General features: G+C 46.8%; 1 protein-coding gene across 1 annotated transcript in view; it reads right to left on the minus strand.

Moving 5' to 3' along the window:
• smurf2 (SMAD specific E3 ubiquitin protein ligase 2) overlaps positions 1–14,971 on the minus strand; it is a 54,308-nt gene that overhangs the window by 13,770 nt on the left and 25,567 nt on the right. The window contains exons 4-11 of the mRNA XM_080511568.1: positions 11,323–11,456; positions 8,107–8,172; positions 7,696–7,780; positions 7,233–7,316; positions 5,973–6,208; positions 3,494–3,578; positions 896–1,054; positions 757–804 (exon numbers count right to left, since the gene is read on the minus strand). Of these exons, the coding sequence (XP_080367694.1) occupies positions 757–804; positions 896–1,054; positions 3,494–3,578; positions 5,973–6,208; positions 7,233–7,316; positions 7,696–7,780; positions 8,107–8,172; positions 11,323–11,456 (897 nt within the window). The remainder of the gene's footprint in view (positions 1–756; positions 805–895; positions 1,055–3,493; positions 3,579–5,972; positions 6,209–7,232; positions 7,317–7,695; positions 7,781–8,106; positions 8,173–11,322; positions 11,457–14,971) is intronic.

The raw sequence follows: 14,971 nt of genomic DNA on the forward strand, positions 1-14,971 counted from the left end.
GGAACAAAGAAGTAGGCATCATTCTTCTCCGTCTGTGAATAAATGCTTAGTGGAGGGATTAAAGAAGCACTGTGGACTGACAATGAAACTTTTTGTCTTTTGGAGGTTCTCAATAACGAAGCTCATCTTAATAAGGAAGCACAAACTCAAATTACAGTTTGAGTCACTAACTTGGCTTCATGCTTTCCTGCACAACCAAAACTGTACTTCGCTTATGACCGTCAGTCAGCGTTACTTTCATTTGGTGAAGTTTCTCGTCCAAGAAATTATTATAAAAATGGAATCTGCGGAGTTTAAAGTCTCTATTGAATTAAAAAGGTGCGAAATGAATGTAAGAATCACGTCGATAAAATTCGCTCGTGAATCATTTCATGTGTAAAAGGTACGACGATTACCTTGCATAGATCTTAACAAACGATCGAGATCAAGACAAATCGCTGAGCGCTGATGAAGACACAGCAACCCTTCATCGGGAAAGTGACTAACCCCAGCATCTCCTTATGTTTTCTTCTAAACTAAGAGTTAATTGAAAGAAATGCAGGATAATACATGTGCTTAGTACTGAGTCAGGGTTTAGTTTGAAAGAATTGGTTATAATAGTATCAACAACACAGTATTCGTTCATTGCAAACAAGAAATTGGGAGGATTACTGGTATTGACGGATGTGCGGCATTGCCTGTCATTATCACACTTTTCATATCTCTTTCCCGCGTAAAGAAGAAACAAGCGCCACTGGTCCAAAGCCCGACCCTCACCTGACATTCTGACTTTCGATGCCTCCTCGGGAACCATTGGGACTTGGACTGCAAAACAGAAAAGAAAGCCATTTAATGCCGTTTTAAATAACTCGCTGAACTCTGCTATTCAGGTGTTTGAAGGGGCCCTGGTGCTTACTTTAGGACTAGATGCAGGTTGGCAGAGAGGCGCGGGTCCGTGAACTGCGTGGTTCGGTTGTTGTGGTCGACGAAGTAAACCCTCCCGGTGGCGGTGTTCCGGATCTCCCATCCCGGCGGCAGAGGACCCAACTCCTCACAGTTGACGTTGCTGAGATCCCTGAGGACACGAGGCACATTTTAGCGGAGCGACAAGCACCAGCGCGGGGCGTGAGCGGTGAGAGAGCGGACACACCGACAGCAAGAAAACATACCGAAGCGTTGACTTAACTGGGCTCGAGTGGACGGCGAGATTCCGACATGTCTGAGAAATCACTTTTATTCTATTTTTCTTCTTCCTCCCATCTTAAATTATTTACTGCTGCCTTGTAACCCCTTTCAGCTGGACTCCGTGGAGACCGCAAGGCTCAGAGACTACAGCAGGCGCACTGCGCCGACGCTGGTAGGGCTAAAGCCAAAAAGGGCCGGAGCCTCACGAGCGCCGGGAGCTTGGCATGCGACGCCATCTGCTATTGTTGGACGGAGCGCTGGCTGAAGGTGTGGTGCGGCCAACATCTTCCTATCTGCAGCAATAAAAATGTCATCCATCACTCGTGGAGTGATAGAACGCAAGAGAGAAGCGATCGGGTTTTATTGTAGGAGCTCCATTTTTTTTAATTTTTTTTTTGCACGTGCAGATATCGGCGCACGTGAACTCTTTGGCAATGCGGCAACGGACAGGACACGCATGCCTGAGCGAGAACAGTCTGACAGACTGAGACCAGGGACTCGGTGCCCATGTGCCCCCCCCCCCCCCCCCAAGTGAGTTCTCCTCGGGGAGCGCCGTGTTGCGCGCCTTCTCGGACTCGTAATCGGCTGCAGGTTTGCCGCGGGATCCCAGCGGATCGGGAGCGGCGCCGCCGCCGCGACTGGAGCAACGGGTAGCGTCAGTCATGTCGGGACGACTCTTAAAGTTTCGCCGAGGAAAAGTAAATTAAGGTTGAATTTGGTTTCATGGTTTGGACCAAAGCACAGATCTAAAGAGAAGATTGAATTACAGCCCAGGTCATTTTGCGTTCGGGGATAAAATTATGACCAGCGAAACGTTAAGTGAAGACTGATTATATATGTATTGATCATGCACCTGGCACGTGTTTTTTTTATTTTTTTTATTTCTGAAAACATCAGAGGGCAGAAAGCTGTGCAGTTGCCGAATCCGTCCTCGTTTTGGTCCCAATACAGCTCGTTTCGACGTCAAGTTTCACGACGCGGACTGGATTCGACGTTATGCAAATGACCGAGGGGCGACGCAACGCCACCCATCATGCACTGCAGTACGTTTCACATCGACAATGAATGGGATGAAGGAACGTGACGGAGCCAGTTGACACGGAGTGAGATCAATTAAGCAAAAAAGTGAACATTTCGATGGCCAGAGGAGGAAATTGCAGCTCTTGTAAGACGTCGGCAGTGTTCAGTATCGACTAAAAGCTGTCCGAGGAAGGAAAAGCTGTGCACGTGAGGACTGAAGGTTATGAAGTCCAATCCTGCAGGAGAGTTACCGTAGCGCTGTTTCAGAGAGAAACGCAGTGGATTTCCTAACTTCACGAGGCAGAACGGCCTCGTCAGCAAAAGCCATATATATATATATAAACCATCTCGTCTTAATGTTATGACTGATCCGTGTGAATAAAATAGACCTGAGGGATAAGTGTAATTGTATTTCTACCAGCTGAGACGCAACAACACCTTGGAGCCATAACTCTGATAGGAATCTCTCCACATCAGCTCTGATCGGCTGCTTTCAGAATTTCAGGAAGTGAAACAAAGTCCAACTCCAAAGGTTTGCTTTTTTTTTTTCATGGGCACCCAAATTCAAAAGGACAATTCTTCACAACGTCCACACAAACGAAGCACCAGAGTTTGAATGTGAAGGCCGCCAGAGTATTTTTTTTTTAAACAGTCGCAGGTGAGGCTTTTGGTGAAAGTCTCAGTTTTCCTTTTGGCGCTGGAGCAGCCGGAGTGGGACGTCCATGTTTGGCGCAGCTCTCGCAAACTCACGTCGGGTTTTGGATTAAAGTCCATTTTTCACACTTCCAACATACGTTTCCCCGAAAAATACAGACAGAAAATACCTGTTTTCAGTAAAATGAGCCCCGTTTCACGTGGAAATTCTGCAGAAGTGACCAAACCAGTTCAATCGGCTTCCACCAACTCACCCCAGCTGGTCGGCTGTGCGAGAGGCACTCTTGACATCATACTTGCAAGATTATGCAACTCAATATCTGTATTATCTGAGCTTCTGTCTTATTCTCCCGGTCTTGAGTCCAAGTGTTTCCACGCGACCCCCCCCCCCTCCCAAACTTAGTGGGTGCAGGTTTTAGCGTGAACGTGTTAAATCACCACGGGGGAGCAGGATCAATCACGATATCTCGTCGTTATAATGCACATGCAACCGTTGCGATAGAAACACGGCGAGACGATCGTTTGGAAAATTCAGGCGCTTGGCGAGAGAGACGCCGACGAGCCGTTTGAAAACGTCGGCTCAACAAGTGAAATGGTGAACGGGACAGTGAAGATCTGAACATGGAGCCAATCGGAGACGGTGTGCAGGTCGTACCTGGGTACCCTGGGGTCGTGCCACGTGCTCACACCTGTCTGAGTGTGGAGGAAGTAAACTTGGCCTTGCTGCGTCGTCCTTTGCTCTGGAAGAAGAAAGATGGAAACTGATTTACTAGTTGCTTGTGGATGCAGTTTGGGATTCGACGGCAAGATGAAGAAAATACGAAGGAATCCGGTTATTCTTTTGCCACACGGAGACAGATTGTTCTCATAATCTGACGACATAAAAGATGATCCGACGGCGATAAACCGAGTCAGTGGGGATCGTGAAAAGGAGCCAGGAGGAGGGAGAAGAGAGGAGGAGGTGAGAGACGGGGATGTGAAGGTTGGGCAGGAAAAAGAGAGAGAGAGAGAGAGAGAGAGAGAGACACAAAGGGGGGGGGTGTCTGAGTTTTCGGCTGGTGAGCTCATTCATCACCGCCTGACAGAGATATTTCCAAAGAGCTTGTCTGCCTGCAGAGCCCGCTGCTGGCACCGCTTCGATTTCCACCTCCACGCTTTAACGTGCATGTACACACAAACCTTCCAAACCCGCCGCGGACTCGTCATACAGCCGGCGCGCGGCGCTGCGGCTCTTGGCGGGCGCCGAGAATCGCGGCCGCTGACAGGTTTTACAGGAAGAGCCGAGAAATTAACAGGACGGCGTCGAGCCCCTTTTCAAACCACCAGACGCTCGACGCGGACGGCTCGGCTGGAGGACCTCGCTTCTCCGAGGCCGGGTCAACCGGTGCGTTCATGTTCTTCACTGCTTTATTTCAGTGACGAGTTGATTTTGCAGTCAAATCGCCGATTTAATATTTAATGCTGTTTTAATTCTTTTAAAGTGAAGCAGTAATTTCAACCACATTTTAATTTGTCCCGCGAGTCTAAAAACACTGAATAATTCCTCTTTGCAAGGAAATGTGCTGGTGTCCAACTATAACGCTATAACGTGCATCCTTTCAGAATGATTTGGACTTTGCAGCAAAGTCCCCAGGAGAGCCAGCAAGTTGCACGTGATCCCATCGGAAACGAGCGCGGCAAAGTTTAGAGCCTCAACTCCTCTACGGCTCGGCCGCCCAACCTCACGGGAGAGTTTGCCGTGGAGATAAACAAAACCTCCCCGAGGCCGTGTGGAGGATTGCAAACTGTGCGTGTGTTCGTGGTTGAACGCTTTTGATTGTTTGACTGTGTGCAGAGAGGGGAATGGCCGCCGCCAGCGTTTAACAGCCAGATCAATTCAATTAGACGCTCCAACATGGAGCCAGGATTTGAGGCCTGTGTTGGAGCGTCAGCAGAGCCACACAAGGACGATCAAAATTCGATGAGGACAGCGGCTGTAGCAGGAGATTTCAAATGTATTTGGAGATTTTTTTTTTTTCTTCCACATATTGTTTACCTGTATTGTAAAAACCCAGGGTAGATGCAGTACTGTGATTATAGCGCAATAGTTTACTCAAACACGCCCCAAAATGCCGTGTTGAATGATGATTAGCACCATAAAGTAAAGGTTGACAACAAGTATGAGGTCTTCTATCATTCTTCTTCAATAAACGGCAACTAAATTCACCGTCCATGAATCCAACATGCCGTTTTAGCCTCGGCCACTTTAAAGATCACCTTAAAACTTTTTTTGCTCCCCAGAACAAATCTGAGCCTGCCGACATGCAGGAGGAAGTTCTTGTAGTTTGACACCAGCCTTACCGTCTTGCTCACTGTTGCATTCGATGATGAAACGATCGGCTTGTGCTGATTTAAAGTGTCTTTCTCTTCCTCACATGCATTTAAGCTCGTTATCTCCCACCATGATCACAATAAAATTATTATTAATTTTGTGTCAAATCACTAGAAGTTTATAATATCATTGTTCTGTGAGCATTTCTCTCCATCTCTCAGTTGAACTCCTCTGAATACTAGAACATAAAGAACATATTTTCAGGTTGACATTTATTTTGAAAGCCAGCCAGAGACGACTGATTACAATGGGAGCGCTTGGACTAATCATGGCCTCAGTTGAATGACGAGACACGGTTACCGTCAGAGAAATGAATAAATGAAGTAAAATAATTAATAACCCTCTCAGAAAATCCCAAGTGAAATTGAAAGCCATAACTCTGCTGGCAGACTTTATGACAGAGTTAATGAATTGGATCACATTAGATTGTATGCGTGAACTTAATGAAGTGGCCAGAGACTGTATTTTTTCTTTATAATCAAATCATAATTTATAAGTCATTTCAACTACCTGGGGACTGGAAACGCACTCGTAGGTGCAGAAAAATGGAAGTGATTTTAATCTCAAATCAGAAATCCATTATTTTGTGAAACTTGGCATATTGGACCGAGATGCAGAACATACTTATGCTTTAAACAATTCTAATTTATCTGAAGCTGAACGGTGAGCGCCGAGGCAACGTAGCCATGTCCCGGCCAAATGCAAGCAGACGTTGCGCTGCGCTGCTCGCTTGCAGCTGCGCCTGTGCTGCCTTCCCACTCACCGTATCCCTCCGGGAGGTCCGGCGGCGTGTGCAGGTGCGTTCGGCTCATGTAGTTGCGGTGCCTCTGCGAGCGGACCCGTCTCTCCTGGGCCCGGTGATCGCCGCCGCCGCCGCCGTTGCCGTCGCCGCCGCACGGTATCGCCGTGGTGGGCGTGGCGCCGTTGGTGCTGACGGGCGTGTTCTCGTCCACGATGCAGCTGAGCGGCCGGCCGGGGCTGGAGTACTCCGAGGCGGGCCTGAGGGCGGCGGGGGGGAAAAGCGGGCGAGTCAGTGATCGGGACCGGTCTGAAAGGTGGACCGTGTCCTGCAACGTGGACGAGAAGCCGCTTCACAGACGCTCACAGTCTCGTGTGACGGCAAGGAAACCTGGGGTTTGATTTCAGGCTTAGAATATCACTGGGGGATGCGTGTGTGTGTGTGTGTGTGTGTGTGTGTGTGTGTGTGTGCACGCCCCGTGTCCAATTTGAAAAACAAATTACCTTTTCTTTTACCAGAAAAAACCTCATTGAGATTAAAAATCCTAGCGAGACACAGCAGTGCATTAAGGTTGCAGACAAAAACAGGCACATAAAACACACAAGAAAAATGTCAACACATAAAAATAAAAAAAAACATGCAAATCTGCCAAGAAAATTGCTCACAAATCAAAATTAAGCCCATCATTCAAAACATCTGCAGACAGATCCGGTGGCTTCCTGAATCTGAAACAGTGTCAGACTGGACGTCTCTGCGCGGAGTTTCATCGTTCACCATGTGTGTGTTTTTTTCCGGGGAGATGTTTTTACACAAAAACATGCATTTGAAGCTGAAAGGTGACTGCAAATTGCCCTCAAGTATGAATGTGGTTCTGTCTTTCTGATGGACTGACGAACTGCATCGGAGATGACTGGATGAACCGGTGAATGGGTGGACTAAATACGTCAAAAAAAAAGAAAAGCTAACTTGACCTACAGGCCTGCCTTATTAAAAAAAAAAAAAAAAAGATTTCCTCAAATTGAGGTGAAAGAAGCAGCAAAAGGAGGACTCATCAAGTCTTCCATAAGAAGATCCATGTGCTTCATCAGTCAAAACAGGAAAGAGACGGGTCTATTTCTCCTGGTTCAGCGCCGTGACTTCTCTGGCTCTTCCGCCTCATTCAGCACTGCCGTCTGGAGCAACACGTCTGACACTATGACCCGTTTTCCTCCAGGGTCCCCGGGAGCACGGGACCAGGGGGGTCAGGGGGGTTTGATTCAGCAGGGTCTGCGGAGGGTACCTCACCTGGTCGGCCTCTCCCACTGTGTGGTGCGAGTGATGTGGTTCAAGTACTGGATCCGCCCGGACGCCGTCCTCCTCTCCTCCCAGCTGGCGGCAGAAACACGCAGCAGTGAGCGGAAACAGTGGAACGCTTCAAATAGAACCTTCTTAGACTGGCTCTCACTTATTGGATGGTTTTAGTTGTTACATGCAGAAATGGATCACAAACACCTTAATTTGTATATTTCATCATCTCAGTTTCCTTTCATCCTTCCATTTTCTGTCGTTCCAGTTAATTTCTACTTCTCCCATTACTAATAATCACTTTGTTTACATTTCGTCCACCTCACTCAAGCCGGAGTGACCGAATGGATGATTTAAGTTCTTTAACTCGTCTCCAGCTCTTCAGAAGAAGCGTGGAGGGTTCCCGAGACGTCCGAGGACGTCGCCTCACACCCCTCAGCCACTCGCTCACTCACTCACTCACCCATCTGGCAGATCGTTGTCGAACAGCCGACTGCAGTCCACCACAGGACCTCCGGTGCCTATCCGGTCCCTGGACTGCAGGCTCACTGCAACACATGGCAGACAGATGCACGCGGTGGAATTACTAGACGGCGGATCACAGAGCAGCGACAGCCACTTTATCAGAGCGCAAAATGTTGCTGTACATCGTCATGGTGAGGGGGGGGGGGTGGTGGACAGGAAAGGGGTTTTCATCTTATCAGACAGTTCTTGTTAAGCTGAAAAGATCACGTTTGTATATGAGACACGGGAGCGCCATCACGAGCTCTGTGGCTTCAGGGGCCGTCAAATCAAGCAATAACGTCCCGCACAAGTATTTCCCCCCCCCCCCCCACCGCTAATCTCTTGGACGGAGTGCACGGCCTGTACTCACCCACTATTTGGCCGCGCACCGTGTCGCTGTCGTTGGGACTCAGCTTGTTCAAGTCTAGTCTCTGGTCTGTTCAGGTGGAGAGCAGAAATGAGGAGAAAGAGAGAGAGAGAGAACGCAATCAGACAGGCAGGAAATGACAGGGGAGATGAAAGGAACAAAGGAGGGGAGAGGATTCATCATCTTGTGAGCGATATGTGGAAACTCGCATCTGTTTGGATGTAAACCCCCCCCCCTCCACCCCTCTTTGGACAAGTCCCTGTATCATTTATATCGGTCGGAGTGGATCGCTCTCTCCCTCTTTATCAGTCTGTCATTCTTCCGTCTGCAGACCGGCGCTTGGCCGTGCCCCGGACCAGATGATCCGCTCTGTGGAACAGCCACGGGCTGTAAAACTCTCACTGCACGCCGGTCCAGAGCCGGCTCCAGTTCAAATGTTGGGGTCAAACATTTGACAAATTTCAGTACAAAGCCGGCACTATTCCGCTCCGTCTCAGCTTGGGACGTGAACTTCTGCCAAAGTCTGGAAACTCTTTGTCTGAACTTCTTAGAGTCTGTGGAATTTGAGAGCGAGGGAGAACGACATAGATGAGCAAGGAGGGGGAGAGAGAGAGAGAGAGAGCGAGAGAGATCAGGCGGAAAGAACCCCCCCCCCCCTCTTCCTTGTAAAAAGAAAAAAAAAAAAAATGTCAGCGTTGCCTGCAGACACAAGAAATGCCACTATCTGCTCTCTGTTGTCTGGGTGTCATGCAGATCAGCTCAGGATGTCTGTCTAGACTAAACAGGGACCAAAACAGGCAATGGTCAAACCGTTACAAGGCTGGCCGGAGGTCAGCAGCCACAGAGGCAACATGAACCGCACGAACACACACACACACACGCACGCACACACACACACACACACACACACAGCAACGCATGACAGCCTATAAATACTTCGTCATACACGCTCAAAGATGCATAAACACTTTGCAATTATACATAAACCTTACAGTCAAGTCAAGACGCTCTACAATTAGAACAAATGTCGAGGTCAACTCGGTGCCGTCGCTCTGGCTTGTGGAAGAAGGGACAACATTGCAATTGCTGGTAAATGCACAGGAAAAAAAAAAGCAAAAAAAACAACAACAAAAGAATGACAAATGCACACATTGAGGGGGGGGGGGACCACAACAAAGGGAGGGCTACAACTCCAGGCTTCCACTTAAATAGCTGTACAATTACGTGCGTCTGCGTGAAATGACCGGTTGTCTAGATCAGCAGACGCAGATAGAGGGACAGAGCGAGGTTGGTCACAATGGCATTTTGTGTGTTTGTCTGAGTGCGTACGCGCTGCCAGTCTGTGGAGGAGACCGAAAGGGAAACAGAGGGGTGAGGACAAGGCCAGGAGAGAGAGAGAGAGAGAGAGAGAGAGAGAGAGGAAATGCAAAGGCAAACCACTCGCAGCTGTGGCACGAGGTTCAGGTTTCCTGTGTCGCTCCAGGAAAACAACAGTGTCGGGGGCTTCTAGGAAAAGCGGTGGGATTCTTTCCCGTTCCTGCGTACAAGACGGCAGGCCTTAAAGCGGAGCAGGTACCCAAGTCGAAGAAATCCCTCTCGGCCGCTTCGCCGAAAACCGCCGCGGCCCGGCGCCGCTTTTAACTGGAAGCCCACGTCTCGTTCGCAGTTTAATGTCTTGGCGGACAGTGCAAGAGTCCCTGGAAGTTTCATCATTCACTCACGCAGCATAAACACCGGCAAAGTAGCATTAGATTGCAGTTTGGTGCACTAATTCAACAAAATGAACTCAAAAGTGAGGCACGTTTTTTTACATTAACGGCATCGATTTGACAGATGAGATGTTGAAATTGTCGTGGAAGGTGGCATCGAAGAGCATGGAAATGAGTTTTCCAATTTTTACTTCCTACAGGTTGTTTACATTAATATACAATGGTTTGGTACCGTTATTACATAAAAGGCTCCATATGTGGGGATTTATTTTTGTAGTTATTGAATATCAAGGTGAATCAGTCCCAAGCAGATGAATGAAGTCTTAATTTGAAGTGTAACCAAGAACACTCACTGGTAATTGGGTCGTTTAAGCACTTTAACTCAACAGATCAGACTCAGAAAACGGTTTTCTGAAGGTTTTACGTGGCGGGTTCACGACCTTCCAAGTGTCTCCAGGTCCTTTCGGCGACGCTGCATTTACAAGGAGCCGTCTACTAAAAAGCGCCCGTCTCGTTTGCCCCGTCAGCGTCTGCCACCAGACATTTTAACAGTAATTGTGAGGCGAGGTTGAGAAGCTCTTCCTGCCCTGCAGAGCGCCGACCCCTCGCTCGCACCCTGATCTGGCCTCCGTCAGGATGACCGACTGAGGCAGGGACTCCAAACGTGTCATTAAACCACATTGTCCTTCGTCACGGGACGAAAAGATGCAACTTCCATCACGGCTTCCATCACACACAATTACCAATTTCATATTTATAGAGAAAACCGAGCAATATGTGAATAACTGGCGAAAGTCAAACAAATAAACAGGACTCCTTCAGGACAGACCGTCTCTGCAGCGCCGTGTTTCACACACAAATGCCAAAGACATTATAGTGTGAAGTGACGAGTGTTCATGTATACGAGTAAAAGTTCTGACTTTGGGCACATGTATTCAATTGTGGAGGTTTCTTTACGATCAGGGAACATCAAAAATAAACAAATAAAGCTTTTATGAAGTTTGACTAAGTGACTAGAATTGAAAGTGAAAATTTAAAAAAAAAATTTTTTTTTTTAACTAACCAGACAGCTCATGGATTAAACCGTTATTAGATGCCTGTAGATAAGTGCAAGCCATTTCATTATCACTGACATAAAACTGTGTTTGCCGTTTTCATCTTTGTTTTTCCAACAACCTTCTACTACATGATGCAATGCGATCATGTTTTTGGCATCGAATGCCGGATCATGTTTTTGGCATCGGATGCCGTAAATAATGGTCAAAACATTTGACACAGAAGACCGGAGGTCCCCATAAGTCTCAGTTTTGATGAGTCATGTCTTTGCCCTGTGGACACGCAGCCTCATGAATAATCCTCCTTCATCGGAACTCTCCTGCCGTGACTTGAGAACCAAGAAGGCGACTATGTGGCGGTCCCGCCTCTTCCGTCTTTATCCACGGACCATTTGTTTTTAAACGGTGTCCCCTTGTCTTGAGAAAAAAAAAATGGAGAGATGACGTACACTTACAGCCGGTGTCTTTAAGGCGGTTGATGGCATTGGACAGGAGGCGGACGCAGCCCAGGAAACCGGCCCCTTGCTTCTTGTGGATCTTCTTGTGGTTCCACACGCTGATCGTGATGGAATCAGACTTTCCGATGTACCTGAGACCACAAAGACACACACACACACACACACACACACACACAAAAGAAGGGTTTCTCGTCAAACTACAGGATGTCCCAGTGCGAAGAGACCCGACGGAAGTGAAACGTCCTTGGTGTGGAGGAGGAAGAGGAAGGAGGAGGCGGAGAGGGATTTCCCAGCTCGGATACGACTCTGACCCTGAACATGGAAGTGTGAGACCGAGCGTCACGAGAACAGTCTGATCCTCTGAATCATTCATCAACCTCGCGCTGAAAATGTCACCGCGACAGGAGACTGTGGGAAGGAAGACCTCTCTCTTTCTCATCCAGTCTTCAGCTCTCTGGCATCATTCGGTTTTTAGGGTTTACACACAAGACCTTTGAAGACAAATGATCATCTCCCACCTTCATACATACAACTAAAAACCCACAAGCTTTATTTAAGCAGCTTAATTAAAAGTGTAATTAGCTCCAAACAGCCATCGATCACACTGTCAGGGCGGCGACAATGAGAGCTGCACCACCATTTAGACCTGCTGAGTAAATCTAACGCCAGAACGAAAACAAGTTGGCTAATGATTGAAGTAATGTGGAAAAAGTCAGAGAGCGCACAGGAAAGAGTGACATTCGATCAGTCACTGCCGAGTAAAATGTACCAACAATAGCCTATAATGTTATTCTTACAAAAGCATATAAATAATGCACGTGGAATTTGAGGGTCTTAAAACTGAAGTGTGTTGGCGAGTCCCCGAGGACAAAACCTCATCTTGTGATCTTAATAGGGTTATTTTTTTAAATTATTATTTTAATGAAACAATACAGATAAAGTAAAGGATTTGTCTGCATTATTGGCAGGATGACAGGACAGACATCTGAAATGTCATTAAAAAATTTACATCTGGAGGAATTAGCATCCTGATATTACCAAACTATGATCTAATTTTTTTTTTAATGAGGTTTATGAAGTCTTCTTATTTTCAACAACATAGAGCAGTGCGTTCGCTTGCTTTGGTTGTGATCCCGACAGTGGGCGTGTCCGCCACCGTTTGGCTTCACTGCGACGTTCTGACAAATCCGACATGACTACATCGCTGAGGCACGGAGGTTCTCTGGGGGTTAGAAGGAAAAGAAAATAGTGAACCACTGCCTGAATGCACTAAAAAAACTATTAAATGTAATTAAGGCAACTTCATTTCATTTTTTTGTCAACTGGTGTTGCATCTTTCTAGTAAAATCTGACATTTAGAGCCAATTTCAGTGAGATGCTGCACTGACAAATTTCGGATTGTTTTTTACAGCGACTCGACTATAAAACTCCCAAGTCCCAGGAGAATATGGGAGTCTACACTGTAGACTGCCGTTGTCGTTTTTGTCCGTCTCCAGGAGCAGCATTTCCGAAAAGTTCCACCTTGGGAGCGGTTTTCATAAATTTCCATTTTCGCCGTTGTCATGTAAAATACACAAAGTCATATAAACAGGCCCCGAGTAACAACAGGTTGTTTTTCTAATATTAGCATGAAGACAAACCTTGTTGGAAAAATCATCTCTGTGGCGCTTTCTAAAAGACAAATCTCAGCTTGTGCATCATAGGTTTTGTAGGACTGCTCTAAAATGAGCTGGACGTCCCTGGAGGAGGCTGCATAACGGACTCCACTAACCCGGATAAAAGAGAAACTATCCCCCAACCGTGAAGCCGGGGTGCCGCATCATCTCGGCGTGTGAACCTGTTGTGGCACATCTGCTGCAGTGGCCTCCCTCCTTTAGTCGAGAGCTAATCATCTGTGCGATTTCGCAGAACTGCATCCCACTGTAATTATCATGCCGCCTGCCCAAAAGGGATATGAAACAATGGGGCTGTGAGTAAGACGTCTGGACATTTTGAGTCCATGCCAAATGCCTGTCTGGGGTGCGATGTGAGACAGACGTGACGGGAGGGAAGTATTACGGCCGAACACCAGTGTTCTGGATCACCCTCCATGTAATAAAATTCATTAGTCTGGCGAAGATTTTTAATACAGTCACAGGCAATAAGAGACAAACACAAACACACACACACACACACACACACAGCACAAGCTCTGAAGACAAAGGAAAAACTGCATTCAATGGACAATACAGCCGATTTAAAGAGTCAGATGTGCTTTTTAAAAACATCTGTTCATTAAAAAAAACAAAACAAATCTCATTTCAACCCCAGGGACGTATGTTTTTTTTAGTGTTTATTTCCTGACATATGGTCAAGTACAAAGTAAAAAAAAATAAAAAATGACAATATGAAATCCAAATGAATCTAAGATTCGGCACTGGACCGTGTCCCTGTCCTCAAACTAAAACAGACCGTAACACGGGTGAATCGGCTCAATCTGCTTCCTGATGCGATTAGAAGAAGCTGCGGCGCTTCAGCTGCGACGATAGAATCTGTGGGGAGCAGCCAGGAGATGTGTGGAAACACACAGCACCTCCGATAAAAAAAAAATAAAAAATACTAACAGCAGTTAAAAATTGGACTTAATCAACTAAACAGCTGGACACAACATTACAGGATTAGCAGGAGAAGATAAGAAGAGGACCGTAAAATAAAAACCTTCAAAAAACAATAGTAGTGACATCAACAACATGGCACCGTGAGAAATCGCAGCGGCCTCTTCCATTCACTCATTTTAGATAAGCATGTGCTCACCGGGCCTTGAGCTGCCTCTAAACTTTAAGCCTCCTCAAAACCACGACACGGATTCTATTGTTCTTGCTTTTCAGACGCGGCCTTATTCTTATAGATGCTATTATATAATATATTCACTTTGTGTTACTGCCTTTATTGATCCATTTAGCTTTATTATTAACATCTACACTGGAATTTCCCCACTGTGGGATGAATAAAATCAATGTTTTTACGGCTGTATTTGGGTTCTCGAAGTATACAGAGTCAGGCCGAACGTTGCAGTTCCACTTGGACCTGTGGGGGCAGCGTTGAGATCGGAGGCGAATGATAATCAGCTGAAGTTGTCGCAGAGCAACATCTCAACGTGGTTAAACGGCCTTTCGGGCTCCGATTACACAACGTTCCAAGAGAAAAACGCATCATTTTGTCGTTTACACGGCAACATTTTTAGAAACGTTGGGAAAAGTTGTGCAACTTTTCCATTTTCACTTGAGAACGTTGTCGAGTGAACGCGTTCCTCACTTATCTGGTTGTGTGTGTGTGTGTACGTTGGGGATAAATTAATTGACGATCATAAAACTATTTTGCTATATTTTCCAATCAATACAGTCTTAACAAATCATAATATTGCAATATTTGTCTTTTTTTTTTTTGTCGGAGCACCTGAGACCAATGTTTTTAAGATACTGTACTGACGCAGGCAAACTGCCAGCAGCTTGAGGAATTGTGATGAGTTTTCATTCCTCTGTTGCTTGTGTGTTCCGAGGCACTTTGAGAGGCGGCCAGACGTACTGCGTGTCCTCCTCCCTGGCATCCCATCACATTCCTGCGGCAATTCTGCCGGGGTCACAGTTTACTGGCCGGCGAAAAAAAA

Source organism: Blennius ocellaris (genome assembly GCF_963422515.1).
Source record: "Blennius ocellaris genome assembly, chromosome: 16".
Taxonomy (NCBI): domain Eukaryota; kingdom Metazoa; phylum Chordata; class Actinopteri; order Blenniiformes; family Blenniidae; genus Blennius; species Blennius ocellaris.